The 16,666-nt window shown below is 38.1% G+C and overlaps 1 protein-coding gene across 1 annotated transcript in view; it reads left to right on the forward strand.

Moving 5' to 3' along the window:
• EMCN (endomucin) overlaps positions 1-16,666 on the forward strand; it is a 172,255-nt gene that overhangs the window by 137,075 nt on the left and 18,514 nt on the right. The window contains exons 7-10 of the mRNA XM_089680549.1: positions 2,166-2,231; positions 6,272-6,340; positions 8,637-8,705; positions 15,148-15,237. Of these exons, the coding sequence (XP_089536675.1) occupies positions 2,166-2,231; positions 6,272-6,340; positions 8,637-8,705; positions 15,148-15,237 (294 nt within the window). The remainder of the gene's footprint in view (positions 1-2,165; positions 2,232-6,271; positions 6,341-8,636; positions 8,706-15,147; positions 15,238-16,666) is intronic.

Genomic DNA, 16,666 nt, shown 5'->3' on the forward strand with positions numbered 1-16,666 from the left:
TGTTGGCAGCTCAAGTGAACCACACATAAAGAGCTTACACTTTTAAGAAAGGGGGCCTATGACTGCATGTGTGTGTGTGCAAACATGACTTCAGAATGATATTGTGTCACACATTTTAAAAATGTGACTGTCATTGAGAATGTAAACCAACTCCGTGTATCAAGGGCCTCCCGAACCTGAAGTGACTTGGGCCCCCAAGATCTAAATCTGGCCCTAGCTAAAGGGAGCTGCCTTCAAGTATATGTGAACAACTTATGGTGAAAAAAAACCTTGTGGTATTCTTGTCTGTTTATGGTCACCATAGGTTAGATAATCATTATGTTTAAGTAAAAAAAACAAAATGACATTATAGCAGTATTACCTAAAAAAGTAATGAAAAAGAGAACCTTAAAGCTCAATTCTACGTATGGTAATTTTTACATAGTTACATTGGTTACTGCTGGACCAATGTGAATGTCTGTAACAAATACTGTAAGTCCAGGCACTGTCCATCAGAGATCTCCCAGAGGCTAAAAGGTCCCCCAAACCTCAGCAGCTGACCAACCACTGGAAATTGGTAACACAATATAAACACAAGAGGTAGTGCTTCAAAGTATAACTGGGGACTGTAGATCAAGTGACTCTTGTACCAAAGAAAGTCACCATATACTGCAAGGAATATAGTTCCAATGTTTATTGATCACTGTTGAAATATAACAAATGTCCACAGAGTTCCACTCCACAAATGGACTAAAGCTGTACTTTGAACCCATTTGTTACATTTCACCGGTGATCAATAAACACTATATTCCTTGCAGTATATGATGACTTTCTTTGGTACAAGGGACACTTGATCTACACTTCCCAGGTATACTTTGAAGTGTTACCACTTGTAAGTATGTCTGTGCCATTCTTGTGGGATCCCCATGGAAAATAAAATGATTGTAGTATGCAACTCTGATCTCCAGTGAATGCACAATGTTCTCTGATTGGATGAAGTGGAGAGGCAGGTTGGTGACATTCACAGACAAAATGCTAAGTGTTCTCTGAATGGCATTTTTGCTGAGTGGGCAAACTTCTGTGTTTAGTGAGCAGCGGGGCAGCTACTTGGCAGGGGACCTAGAGGCTAGCAGCAATCACTGTAGTGTGGGTGGTGGAGGACATTTTTTTTAAGGCACTGTTGCCTTGTTAAAGTAGAGTTCCAGCCATTTTTGTATTTATTAAAAGTCAGCAGCTACTAAAACTGTAGCTGTTGACTTTTAATAAAACACACACTTACCTGTCCCGGAGTCAAGCGATGTTCTCACCCACACGGTCCCTGCTACCCTTCTTTCCTCCAAGGCACTGGCATCTCAACTGTGGGCACCAGGCTGTGACAGCTTGCGGCTTCACAGCCTGGTGCCCACTGTGCATGCGTGAGTCGAGCTGCGCTTCATAATTGGTCCGGAAGTCTCCTGGGACCTGTGAAAGTTCCCAAAAGACTGTGGGAAGGAGGAGGAGGCCGAACTTCCTGCTCACTTCGCAATGAAAAACTGAGCAAGAAGTGGGAGTGGGTACCTGTCAAAAACAGATACCTGCTTCCCCCTCCCCCCAAAAAAATTTCAAATATGGCAGTGGAGGGGGGGGTAGCGAAATAAGCAGAGCTTCCACTTTTGAGTGGAACTCCGCTTTAAAAGGCCTTAACAAGTAGCAAACATCCCTCATCAGAGTTTAAAAATGTACATATACACTGCTTTGGTGTGGTGGTATTTTTTTCTTTTTGTAAAGAAAAACTGTCATCAAGTTTTTTTTAAGTGGCATAAAGTCACTATTTAGATACACATTCCCAAAAGGTTGAGATAAATAAGTTCTTATGGTCAGATCTTAACAGTTAGACATAGAGCATTTTTGTGTAATTTTATACTTGTTTCCATCTCTGTTTTTGATTCAACCAACTGATTTGAAACAGATGCAGATACTCTATATCACATTGGAAAATGGGTAAATGGGTGGAAAGGACTACTAAAATAAAAAGGCATGTGATACATTTGCATCATTCTTTTTGATAGAACCAATAGTAAATTCCCCTAAAAGCTAGTGGTAAATTGTTCCTCTTTAAACAAGACAATTTAAATTATACTTTGTAATAAATTAGAGTTATTTGCATATATTTACTGTATTACTTATTCATTTTTTTTTACTACAAGCTCCCAGAGAAGAAGAAACTACAAGGCCAAGTGTTGAACCACAAAAACCTGCAAAAAATGGCAAAGGTAAGCATCAGCTGAATCCAGGGTCATGGATTAAAAAATAATTGGATTTGGTAGACTACAGGGACAGGGCCTTCATTTGAGGGTTACAGCCCTGTCTCAAATTCATCATTTGACAGGCCAAATTAGTTAGACATGAATTTGTTAAAGTACACCACATAGCATCATGAAGAATCAATGTAGGGAGGCTGAGGGGTTGGTTGACAGATATACTTTGTGCTGTATGACTTTTCCTCCACTAAATTCTCTATAATAAGCTTCAGCTTGAAAACTAAACTCACTTTTTCACATTCATGCTAAGGTCCTGGAGAGCTGTAAAACCTGATAGGAGTTTGAACCCTACCTCATTCCACCCATAACATGAAATCTGCTTTCAGTAGAGTTCTGCTCTAACAAAAGTACATTTCTATCAGCTGTAGTCAAGCCCATGACTTATATACCTATTTTTAATTTTTCTTTACTAGATGACATCATGTCACAAAACAATCTCAGATGGAATCAAATAACTTACAAAGAAAAAACATGATAAAACTGACACTTGTGTATGCATATGGTCACCCAAGCTACTTCTATACCTTCCATTGCGACCATGATGTATAATATTACATTATGTACAGCATGATTTTAGAAAGCTGCATTCTTTTTAAAGGTTATCTCTCTTTTTTTTTTAAAGAAAGGTTCATTTATATACTATGAATAAAAAATAATAGTTCCATTCCTTGACATTCAACTGCAGCTTTTTGATGAAGCAGAGCATGCTGGATTATTTGTGCTACCAATACAGACAGTAAGAGACACATTCCTCATTTCTTAGGTTACAGTTAAAGGGTGCTGCCTTCTAGCATATGTGAACAAATTATGGTGGAAAAAAAAATGTGTGGCATTCTTAGCTGTTTAAGGCCACCATAGGTTAGATAATCGTGTTTAGGCACAAAACAAAATTACATTTTGGCAGCATTAAATAAAAAAGTGATGAAAAAGGGAACCTTAAAGCTGAATTCAAGGTATGGTAATTTTTACATTCCTTTGTAATCCATTTGGATTTGGTTGTCTTCACTGCATTACAAGACCACCAGTTTACAATCAACCTGCCCCCCCTCTTTGGCACTGGCAGTTCCAGGATTGTTTGGCCATCAAGTCAGGTATGTCTTTAGCCTTTTTGGGTGACACCATATCACACCAAGTACAACTTGAGTCTTTTTGTGGAGTAGAACTCTGAACCCATTTGTTACATTTCACCAGTGATCAAAAAACATTGGAACTATATTTTTTGCAGTATTTGGTGACTTTGCTTGGTACAAGGGTCACTTGATCCACACTTCCCAGGTATACTTTGAAGCGCTACCTAATGTAAATATGTCTGTGCCACTACTACAGTGATCTCCGATGAATGCACAACATTCTCTGAATGGATGAGGTGGAGAGACGGAGTAGGTAAATTCATATCAAAATGCAGTGTTCTCTGAATGTCACTCTTGCTGAGTGGGCGAACGTCTGTGTTTAGTGAGCAGCAAGGCAGCCACCTTGCAGGGGACCCGGAGGCTAGAAACAATCATTGTAGTGTGGGTGGTGGAGCTAATCTTTTTTGAAGGTACTGTTGCCATATTAAAAGGCTTCAAGAAATGGCAAACATCCCTCATTGGAATTCTAAAAAATTTATATATTCACTGCTTTGGTGTGGTGGTATCTAACATAATACTTTTTTCTCTTTGTACAGAAAATCAGTTCTGTTAGACAAGCTAAGTTTTTTAGGTGGCATAAAGTCACCATTCAGATACACAACCCCAAAAGGTTGAAATAGATCATAAGTTCTTATGATCACATTTAAATGGTTAAAGTGGTTGTAAACCCTTTTATACACACAATGAAGTGACTGGCCTCAGGTTATACACAGAGATTAAAGAAATCTCCTATATAAATTGTACTGCAGCCTTCTCTTCTCTACAACTGTTAATGATGCAACATTTCAGAAAGCAGGGGTTGAGGAGCTGAAGTTACTCTCTGCAGAGCTTACCATCAAGTCAGGTATGTTTAGGGAAGGACACCCCCCCTTCACAGAGCACACAGGAACAGAGGCAGCTGATTAGGGAAGGACACCCCCCCTTCACAGAGCACACAGGAAAAGAGGCAGTCAATCATAGGTTGTGTGCTGGAGGTTCCTCCCCTTTCACCTTTTTTTCTCTTGGTGTCAGGAAAACTTGTCAGAAGTGATTCATGCTGATAGCAGAGGAACAAAGCAGCATACAGAAATGCCACTTAGTGCTCTGGATTGAGAAAAAGTACACACTATAGAGGGATATGCTTTGTTCATACTTCGTGTCTGAGGTTTACAAACACTTTAACCCCTTCACGCCTAAGGATAAAACAAATCTTAAAGCCTATGTAAAATTTAAAAACTTTGACATGTGTTACTAAAACCGTACATATCATCACAGCTACTTTGTACATCCAGGTGAATTATACCGCGTTTTTTCAGGACAAATTGGGTTTTCATTGGTGGTAAATAGTAATGGTTATCTCCTGATTTTGTTTTATTATCAAAGGAAAACTGGCCCAAAATAGTAAAAAAATATATATTTTTTTAAATTTAGCTGTGTGTTTCTTGTTACTACCATAACCTACCACCAAAGAACAACCCAAACTAAATTTTCCAGCTCTTGACGATCGCAGCGATACCATATATGTGTATGTTATTTGTTGTTTGTGCCTGTATTACAGTCCAGGAACAATAGTGCACATTTTGTTTTTTGTTTTCTTTACCTAAAACACACTGCCACTAACTGCCACTGATACCAATTTAAAAAAAAATATCCTGACCTTTGATCCTGAGCTTGACCCAAACACTAACCCTGGCAATGAACTGATGAAACCTTGATCTAGGTAATTTTTATTTCTTTTTTATTTTATTTTTGAATATTTACTTATGTATTTATTTTACAAACAGTTGTTTTTTTTTTTCTCTACAATGTATCTTTCTCCTCCATTCAGAGAGAAAAAAAACCAAGGGGGGGGGGGGGGCTTCACAGTGACTGATCACTGTGATAGCCAATCACAGCAATCATGTGACCCTGAATCTGGAGTCCCGGGTCCGATTGTTAGAACAGGATCAGGGGCTCTCAGTGACACCCTGGTCTTTGTGCTAGGAGCACTCTGTGTGGCACGCTCCCAGCACAAAGACAGGTACACAAACATGCGGCCCCACGGAAAAAAGCCCAGTTCTGTGAGGCCGCTTATTTGTGTGACGTCGGCATCAAGGGGTTAAACATAGAAGCTTTTTGGACTATGCCAGTGTCATTTTATGTTTGTTTCCATCTGGTTTTTTTGGTTCAACCAACTGACTATAAACATACATGGGTGCTGGATATATCACTCTGAAAATGGGTAAAGAGGTGCAAAGGACTGCTAAAAGAAAAAGACATTTGATAAATTTGCAGTGTTCTGATGGAACCAGTAGTAAATTCCCAAAAAAGTCAATGGAACACTGTTGTTCTTTAAACAAGACAAACTGAAAATTTACTTTGTAATAAATTAGTTATTTGCATGAGTTTACTTCATTACACATTCAAGTATATGTAAACCATCACCTTGTAAAACAACACTTACAGTTTACAATAGAAATGAAAGGTAAAACATTTGTGCATAGATATAAAAACATTATAAATACCTTTTTCCAATATTTCATAAGTGATCACATTCCTTCTGTTTTCAGCTGCGTAGAGAGGTGATGGTGGAGAAACAGCAGCCCACTGATCTTCCCAGTGAATGGCTATGCAGGGGGGCATGTCAGCACAAGTCTGACCATTGGAGAACACATTGACTTCTCTGCACAGCTGGTGAACTGATCATGCTGTGCTGTCCTGCCTAGTACAGTCAATTTTAATAGGAAAGCAGAGGGACTGGCAGGGACACCTGAGATTTCAAACAAAGGAAGCAATACAAAGAGAACAGGATACTATTTCATACAAGTACATGGTACAGCAGGCATATATCAGGAATATGAAATGTTTGGTTTACATATTCTTTCATTTTTTTTTTACTACAAGTTCCTAGTAAAGAAGACAGTACAAAGTCAAGTATTGAAACACAAAAAAAAGCTTCAAAACACGGAGAAGGTAAGCATCATCTGAATCCAGGGTCATGGATTAAAGGAGAATTGGATCTGGGTTAGACCACAAGAACAAAGATGATTCCTTCATTTGAGACTGTTACAGCCCAGTCTGAAACTCATCATCTGACAGGCCAAACTTTTCAGAGAGACACTTGTTACAGTACATCATATAGTATCATGAAAAATAATCAATGTGGGGAAGCTGTGGGATTGGTTGACAGATACATACTGCATGACTTTCCCTCCACTATATTCTCTATAGTAAACTTGAAAACTATTCTCCTCTTATAGCATTCATGCTGAAGCCCTGGAAAGCTGTAAGACACTGATAGGAGTTTGAACCCTACCTCATTCCACCCATAACATGAGTTCTGCTCCAACAAACTAACATTTCTATCAGCTGTAGTCAATTCCATGCTTTATATACCTATTTGTAATTGTTCTATAATAGATGACATCATGTCACAAATCAATTTCAGATGGAATAAAAACATTTATACATCAAACAAATGATAAAACTGATACTTGTATATGTATAGAGCCAGTCAAGCTGCTGCTGTTTCATCCACACGGATCATGCTGTACAATATTGCATTATGTACAGCATGATTTTAGAAACTTACGTTCTTTTTAAAGGTCATCTCTCTTTTTTTAAAGAAATTTTCATTTATATACTATGAAAAAATAATAGTTTCATTCCTTTGTGACATTCAACTGCAGCTTTTTATGAAGCAAAGCATGCTGGATTATTTGTGCTACCAATAAAGACAGTGAAAGACACATTCCTCATTTCTTAGGTTACAGCTAAAGGGTGCTGCCTTCTAGCATGGGTGAACAGATAATGATAGAAAGAAAAGCTAGTGACATTCGTAGCTGTTGTGATCACTGTAGGTTGGATAATCTTTATGTTTAAGCACAAGATACAATTCAATTTTGACAGTATTAACTAAAAAAATGTTGAAAAGGAGAACTTTAACATAGAAATGTAGATCTTTTACATTTAATAAGTATTTATTGGGAAAAGAACAGAAATTACAAATATACAGGTTATACATATAGGTCCTCAACAGAAGCACATAAATGCAAGTCGCAAGGTTGAACAGCGAACCTGTATATGTCTGACAACTAAACCATTATAATTTTCAAGTAGGAAAATGTATTAGAAAATCGCAATAAAAGGTTATTACAACCTACAGTATGTGCAGCGTTATGGATATAAGTAGAAAGTGGGGTAAGAAATACCACAGTCGAGGAGGAAAATTAAAGAACAGGGTCAAGAAGCTGTTGAGAGAGGGGGAAAAAAAGGAGTAAGGGCACAGGAGAAAGGATGTGAGGGGTTTGGTCTCAGTTACAAACGTTAGCAGAAACAACATAGCATTCCATAAAAGTTATAAAAGAGCAAGGCCTCAGCAGTTATCTGGAACTTCAGAGGTCATAATCTCTAGATACGGAACGGTGGTCTTGAAGATCAACTAAATTGACCATAATTTAGTGAAAGTGGAGGAACGATCATATGTGTAGATCTCATAATAGTGAGATCTGGGTCAGTTCCTGAGGAGTGCAACAAAAACCTGAAATTATAGTAAGCAACTTCAAGTGCTAAGAAGGCAGTAGAATGTTTAGAATTGCTTGTTGCAGCTTCTAGTGCTCTTCACTTCAACGAAAAGGTGTACAATCTTCATCTGGTAGAGAATGTAGAGTACAGTACTACAATTTGTTTTGCAAAATAAATATACACCATGACTTCATGAAATGTTCCACTTTGGAGTTATTTTATAAGATAACATTGTGCACTAAAACCTGCTAATAGCAAATTTTCAATATATGTCTGAGTTTGTTTTAGTGCGGTCTGGAGGCAACAATCCAGTGCACAGCATCTACTATATATTAATTCAAAATAAATTCTGTCTACTAAATTACTGTCCCCAGACTTTACTAATAGAAATACAGACAAGCTGAAAACTTGCTATAGCAGCTACTTTTTTCTCTGCTTAGTCAGGTACTCTTCTGCATGTCCAAGCTCTTAAGAATGAGGATTCTGTTACCCTTTCCCCAAAACCCTTTCCTTGAATCTTTTTTTTAAACCTTTAACCCCCACCCCCCTTCTTCTGTACATTTAATCTCCCTGTAGATTTGTTGTGACCTGTATATTAAACCTTCACCTCCCTTATTCTGCACATTAACCTCCTCACATCCATCCTTTGACATTATGTGACCTGACATTAACCCCTTCATTTACTTCAGGTATGTACTGAGAAATTGTGGTTACTTGAATAAACATTTTTTTTTTATTCTCTAAGACTCCAAAGACCATGAGACTGACGGTTCAAGAGGTGATGCAAAACAAATATCTGCTACGAGTAACAAAGGTAAGCAAACATACAGAATTAGAGAAAAGTCCACCAAAAGGTCATTTATAACAGAGTTGGGGCCCTTCTCTGGGGGGGGGGGGTATTACAAATGGCTTTCCCCAAACAGGATATTGAACTAAACCTGTGGGTAAGTAACAGAACTAGAACTTTTGCTAGTTGGCAGGGCCTCTGTGAACAAAGGGCATTCTTTTCCTGGGAAATTTACAAGTAATCTAATTAAAGTAATTGGGGGCAGAGGAACTACAGCAACCAGCATATAACATTAACCATAAGTATATAGATGCACACCAGTATGGAAATAATACAAGCTTTATATAAGAAAATATTAATAATAGTACATACATCAAATGTACAAACAAGTATTATCATCAAAGGACCCAACAAGAGTCTTGGTGCAATTATGCACAAATACCCAGGTTTACAGTATATAATTATTAACAGAGATAGCTCTAGATGAATGTTGCAGGAAAGTTCAGTTACAGATGGCCCTAAAGCTGATCACAATGTGGCGTCCATCCTGGTGTCAGAGACCTGTCCACTTTTGTATAATGGGTGTTCTTCCCAATACTTTACAGTTTGTCACTGGTATTAGTATATTTTTGTTATAATTATGATATGTTATATGTAATGGTATCATTTATTGTATAGTGCCAATTGGTTCTTCTATACCATTTTTGAATGACCAACACCAGTATATTTCCATATACATATATGCATTGCTGTGGCTGTCATTATTACCAATGCGTTATCCCTTGCATGTCGTACTTCTACTATAGAATCCATTGTTATATTGTTCTCTTGCCATAATTTCTCTGTCACCACCATTAAGCTGCCTGAATTGGCTGAGCCACTCCATTCCTCTTAAAAGACTGACTGCCCAACCGTCCAATCAGGTTTGAAGAAAAAGCAGATGCTTTTGTAACCTTGTAACCTTGAAGCTTTTCTAACCAAACAGGGTGGATGAAACTATGGGGAAAAACATACAATCAATGTATGAAACATACAAAACACAATGATATAACTAGGCTGCAGATGGCAATATGTCCATGCTCACCAGCGATTCTGCCTATAGGGGATGTAGGTTTAGTTTATCAACATGTGCTGCAAGGATGACGGCTGCTTTTTCTCCCACGGTTTTAACATGGAGTCTGAGCTCCTAGGATGCATCTGTTTCTCTTTCTCAGAATGAGGGATGATGGGAGCTCTTATTAAAGTTAAACAGTCTCCAGATTCTGCAAAGCAGTAAATTTATTCTGGAATCCATCTAGTGGCCAAATTTAATAATGCAGGGAGGACAACATAATGAATTTCCTGAAGTCTTGACAAAGTCTTGTTGACCCAATTGGTTTAAATTTGAAACTGAAAACATGGTAAGATCAGTATTTCTTAACCAGTTCCTGCTCGGCCTATAGTAAAATGACGGCCAAGTGAGACTTTTGTCGATCAAGGTGGACCTCAATGTCCTCCTGGATTGCCGCCTAGTGCATGCCCCTGGGGCCACACTGCCATGCGATTTGTCACCAGCTGTGTCCGATGGAGTTAGTTACTGGTACCATGTGACTGCTGTGACCAATCACAGCAGATCACATGACAATTGTAAACAATGGATGGCTTCCTTTCATGCCATCCATTGTATACAATTGTGTTGCTAGCTGTGATTGCTCACGGTGATCACATGGTAAAGAATGGACCAATCACAGCCCATCTGTGTCATGTGATTAGCTGTGGCCAAATCGTAAAAAAAAATAAATAAATAAAAATTAAAAAATAAATAAATTGAAATAAAATGTTTCTTTGTGCTTTCACCAGTCAGTGTCCCTGATCACTGCCATGCTAGTTATGCAGCGCATAAAATAAGTATTGAACACGTCACCATTTTTCTCAAAGTTTCTGAAATTTTTACCACGTCGGTAACAACCCATGCAATCCATACATACAAAGAAATCAAAACAAATAAGCTCAGAAATTACGCGCTGTGTAATAAAATGGAATGACACAGGGAGTAAGTATTGAACAAATGAAGTGGGTGGTGCAAAAAGACATAGAAAGCCAAGACATAAGTTAAACTCTATCAGTAATTAGAAAGCAATCCTGCCCCTTGTCAGTGCAAATTATTATCAGCTGGTTCAGTCTCAACTGATGGCCTATAAAAAAGGTATCTAATTACCAAGGTGTCACACAAGAAACATCTCATGATGTGTAAAAGCAAAGAGCTCTCTCAAGACCTTTGCAACCTTATTGTTGCAAAACATATTGACGGCATTGTTTACAGAAGGGTTTCTAAACTTCTGAATGTCCTAGTGAGCATTGTTGGGACCATAATCCAGAAGTGGAAAGAACATCATTTCACCATAAACTGGCCACAACCAGGTGCTCCTTGCAAGATTTCAGAGAGAGGAGTGAAAAGAATTATCAGGAGAGTTGTTCAAGAGCCAAGGACAACTTGTGGAGAGCTTCAGAAAGACCTGGAATTAGCAGGTACAATTGTTTCAAAGAAAACAATAAGTAATGCATTCAACCGCCATGGCCTGTATGCACACTCAACACACAAGACTCCATTACTGAAGAAAAAGCATGTTGAGGCTCATTTAAAGTTTGCTGCACAAATATTCAGACAAACTTGTGAAATACTGGGAGAATATAGTCTGGTCAGATGAGGCCAAAACTGAACTCTTTGGATGTCATAATACACACCATGTTTGGAGGTCAAATGACACTGCACATCACCCCAAAAACACCATACCAACAGTGAAGTATGGAGATTGGAACATCCTGGTGTGGGGCTGTTTTTCAGCATACGGTATTGGCAAACTTCATGTCATTGAACAAAAGATGAATGGAAAAATGTACCAAGACATTCTTGATAAAAATCTGCTGCCATCTACCAGGATGATGAAGATGAAATGAGGGTGGACATTTCAGCAAGAAAATGATTCCAAACACAAAGCCAAAGAAACTCTCAACTGGTTTCAAAGAAAGAAAATAAAGTTGCTAAAATGGCCTTGCCAATCACCTAACTTGAATCCAATAGAAGACCAAAGTAATCACTTGTCAAGCTCTATAAAATTGTTTGCCAACATCCCAGATAATACAGAAAATGGAGATTCCCCCCAAAATTGTTGTGGACTTTATCAACAAAGAAACCAAGTACTGAAAATTTTATTCAACACATTTAGTCCATTAAAAATAATATAATAATATAATGGCTACATTACAGTGAATACATAGACATATGAACTCGTGCATGTAGAATATACATGTTTCAGAATAATTTTCTTTCCTCAGTGGTGTATTAGCGAGGAGGATGGTGGAGATACCTTCTATAACAAAATAAATAAATCACAGTAAAAATCTCATACATTTTAACATTCTGTTCCAAAATGGTTAACTTGTGTTGCAAACGTAAATACATACCATCCTATGCACATGGACTTGTAATGTTAGTATCCAAAATTACGCAAAAACAATCTGCCAATGTCTGCCAGACCTGCCAGGATAGCAAGGTGTGGGAAACACCACTGAGAGGCCCAATACCCTCGCACCCAATGAGACAGCTCAAACCAAGCTAAAATAGAATATGAATAGAATCATATTGAAAACAGTGGAAGACCTTATAACATTCATCACTCATGACTGTGAGACACATTAGCCTCAGGTTAGAACTTTTAGAGTATATTTTAAAAGTAAAAAGGTAAGAGGCAAACATGTACCTTATTTGCAGTTCAAGTCCACAGTTCAATGTGAAGGATGGCTAAGAGGAGGAACATGAGCCTATGGGAGAGGGAGGTGTTATGTTTACATTAGAATCTAATGCAGATTAAATCACTCACAAATATAGTTGGAATTGAATATGCAATTTTAAATATAATTTAAAATACAGCCATCCCCCTCCTCTAAGTATTGTAATAGTGGCAGATAATTGCCAATAAATCCCCATAATAAAGGTCTCACCTTCAAAAATTATTCCAGTTTAGTCACTAAATATAGCCCTGTAGTCCTTGTGGGTATTAAAGATGTGTCTAAGTGTGTCCGGCATATGAGTTTAAATAAAATGGCACCATAGTGGCCTGAGCCAAGAATGTGCGGTCCACCCCGCATTGATGGAATGACATCACACATCGGCCCACTGGCGCACATGATAGGGGCCTGCAAAGAGAGGCAAGGTCCTTGTAAACAGGAACAATGTCCACAAAGCCAGCCCCCATTACCAGAAGAGGCCCAACCCCAGACGCGGATGGCCTAGGTGTGCCAGGTGGAGAGCAATTGGTCCAGGGCTGGCAAAAGGAGTAGACCCCACGTCAGCACCCCCTAGCGGAACAGAAAGACATGGCAGACATAGCCCTCAGTGGTGCATAGACAAATATGTATCAACATTGTATAACGTTGAAATTTACATTTGAAATTTACATATGTGGTTATTAGTTGAAATTTACATTTGTGGTTATTAATTTCTCCATGCAAGGAACGAACAATATCTGATTTACATAACAATATGGACAATCGGTCAGTCTGAGAATTTGGCATTCAAAAGACCAATATTTCAAAATTCCATCATAGAAGCACTTATGGATATATATAAGAATATTAACTGTCCAAACAATGACAGAATAGCCAGAGAGTAGGGTAGGCGTAGGGAGATGTGGATCCATGAGGCACAAGCCCGAATGGCACAACAAGGGATGAAGAGACTGATAAAACTGAGAATCCATATATAATCTAACAAAATCTGTAAGATCTATATTATAAAAATATCTTGAGTAGTCAAAGGAGAGATTATTCAGTAATAAAGTCAGTCAAATAAATGTCCACATAACAACCAAAGGGGTCAGTGAGTGGAATCAGAGACCCCTCATGGAAAGTGTATTATATGTGTTTTAAATATTTAAAACGGAGTTCCAGCTGAATAAAAAAAAAATAGAAGTCAGCAGCTACAAAAACTGTAGCTGCTGAGTTTTAAAATACAGACACTTACCTGTGGGAGCGGGTACCTGTCAAATTCGGGTACCCACTCCCCAAAGGTGCCAATCCTTAATGGGTAGCGGGGGACAAAGCATTAAAGCAGAACTTCCCCTTTTGGGTGGAACTCTGCTTTAACCTGTTTGTTCCTCATTTTTACACCCTGCTGATGTAAATCCCAAGAGGAATGGTTTGAAACTTAGGGTGTCGTTTAAGCCCTGAGGGGATAAAGCTCTAAGTGAGGCCATCCACCATGTCTCATGTTGGAGTAATACTTTATTCGAATCCCCTCCTCTCTTATTAGGGTGAACCTGATCTATAACAAGGAAAGAAATTTTGGTAAATCTACCTGCGTGTATGTCTTGTACATGACACCCTAAAGGTAGACCTGGATTGGCGAATTTCATACCAACAATATGTCAGTATGCTCCCTTACAAAATTCCAGCTTTGTTTTCCCCGCATAGAACCCAACACAATCAAGTAGAATCTATGGAAAAAACTAAAGCTCAGAGTTCATAGAAGAGGCCCACAGAACCTTCAAGGTTTGAAGAATGGGCCAAAATCACACCTGAGCAATGCATGCAACTAATTTCTCCTTACAGGAGGCATCTTAAAGCTGTCATTACCAACAAAGGATTTTGTACGAAGTATTAAATACATTTCGGTTCGCTTGTTCAATACTTTTTCCCTGTGGCAATGCATTGTATTACACATAACTCAATTTCTGAACGTATTTGTTTTGGGGTTTTTTGCATGTATGTTTTACACGGGTTGTTACCAACATGTGGTGAAAATTTCATGTGAATACCACCGTTAAAAATATATTTACTGAGAAAAATGTTGTTCAATAGTTATTTTACCCACTGTATGACGATGCTGTACTGCACTGGTGACATTATGTAAAAAAAAAAGTGAAAAAAGTTGTTTTTTCTTTATTTTCCCAAAACTTTGGACATAAAAATTACAACTTTAAAACATTTGCCATGCCTCTTACTAAATACCTCAGACCTTCTACCCCAAAAAGGGGTAATTTGGGGGATTTTCATACTATCCTGACATTTTTGGGCCTCAAGAAATGAGATAACTTTTCTACAGACTAAATAATATACACTGATTTGGGTTATTTTCACCAAAGAAATGTAGGAGAATACATTTTGTCCTAAACTTATGAAAAAAGATTATTTATTTGCAACATTGTATAACAGAAATGAATAAAAAACGTGCTTAATTAGGAAACTGTTTAACTAGTAAAACTTAGTTATTTTAGCAAAAAATAAAAAACCCAGTGGTGATCAAATGCCACCAAAAGAAAGCTCTAGTTGTGTGAACACAATTATAAAAATTAAGTTTGGATAAAGTGTTGCATGACTGCGCAATTGTCATTCAAAGTGTGATAGTGCAGAAAGCTGAAAATTGCCCAGAGTGGGAAAGGGGTAAAAGTGCCTGTTATTGAAGTGGTTAATCACACTTTTTTTTTTGCAGGAATGAAAATTGGAGTGGGGTGTGTTGCAGCTGTAATTGCCGTTATTATCTTAGTAGTTATCTACAAGATGTGTCAGAAAAAGCCCCCAGGTAAGAATAATCTTCATACAAACATTTTATTATTTTTGTGCACAATGGATGTTTTTAGTTAAAGGTAAATTATCTTCTTGTCACAGATCTGAGTACACATACTTAATCATTTCTACAAAATATACAAATAGAGCTCTTAGTTAACCTCCCTAGCAGTATGATTATGTCAGTATTTCTGTGCTCAAAGCGGTACATTGTTTTCAATGGAAATATGTTGTTTTTTTATTGTAGGCCTGTAATTCTTAGGAATAACTCACTGAAATCTGTTTAAACAAGAGTCTAGTAGACATCTTTGGTGCAATAAAGTTTAATAAATTAAATAATAAATTATAATATAATAAAAAATAATAAATTAAATAATGTAATCAAATCAAACACACGGAACTCTGTCCAAACAATATTATACAGACACTGCATTTTGTTCTAGAAAACATCACGGGTGTGGTATATTTTGAAACATGGGACTGCACAAAGTCCGACATCGCAATCAGGACAGTGGAACCTCATTTCCTTGTGGATTTTTTTCCACTCTCATTTCGCAGAGAGCAACATACCACGCACATCCGTGTAGGTGCTGCCTTTTTTTGGGTTGGTGGGATGTGGTCCATAAAATGACATCCAGTCAGACATTCTGAGTTGACAACTCCCACAGCACGTCGTCCGGATCTACCCACAGACACTGATGGTGTTTGATGCTTGAGGAAAATGGATTCTGCCACTTTCCAGATAAAATCCACATGAAGCACAGGCTTGTCACTGTTTTTGCGGAACAGAATATAGGCATTCCACAAGCACTGTTCCAGAAGATGCTGGAAAATCTTTTTATAGTATTTCCTCTGCTGCTTTCTCATCGCCGGATAGAAAGTCATAGCTTGGTCAGCTCTGTCGACACCTCCCATGATGCTGTTGTAGTCAATGACAACCTGCGGCTTCTGGATGTTTTTGCCACCTTTTGTTTGTACCATCACTGTGGCGGCATTGTGAATGGTACTTATTAGGCACACATCCTTCTTGTCCCACCATCTGCCAGGCAACTATTTCTCCAGGCTTCAGTTTGTTTTTTGCAAACATGGATGGCAGGTTGCGCCAGTAAGCCCAAACAGTTCCATAGGCATCCGTTTTTGGCTGCAGAAGGACCTCGTAAAGTTCTGGAGAGGTATAGAAATTGTCCGTTGTTACACAGTAGCCTTGGTTTAGCAGAGGCTCAATCAGTGACAGGACGGAAGATGTTGCCATTCCGTAGTTGCTGTACTTGGGATCAAAATTTGGGGGGCAAAAAAACTTTAATTTGAATATACTCTTCAACAAACCCTTATCCTGTTGTAATATTACTGTATATTCTTCAACAGCCCAAAGTATATAAATCCACTTTGAGTGCACCAATGCCTTTGCAAACCCTGTTATTTCCTTGTAAAACAAGATTTAATTA

Source organism: Staurois parvus, unplaced genomic scaffold (genome assembly GCF_062004578.1).
Source record: "Staurois parvus isolate SC_StPar_1 unplaced genomic scaffold, SC_StPar_1.0 ptg000244l, whole genome shotgun sequence".
Taxonomy (NCBI): domain Eukaryota; kingdom Metazoa; phylum Chordata; class Amphibia; order Anura; family Ranidae; genus Staurois; species Staurois parvus.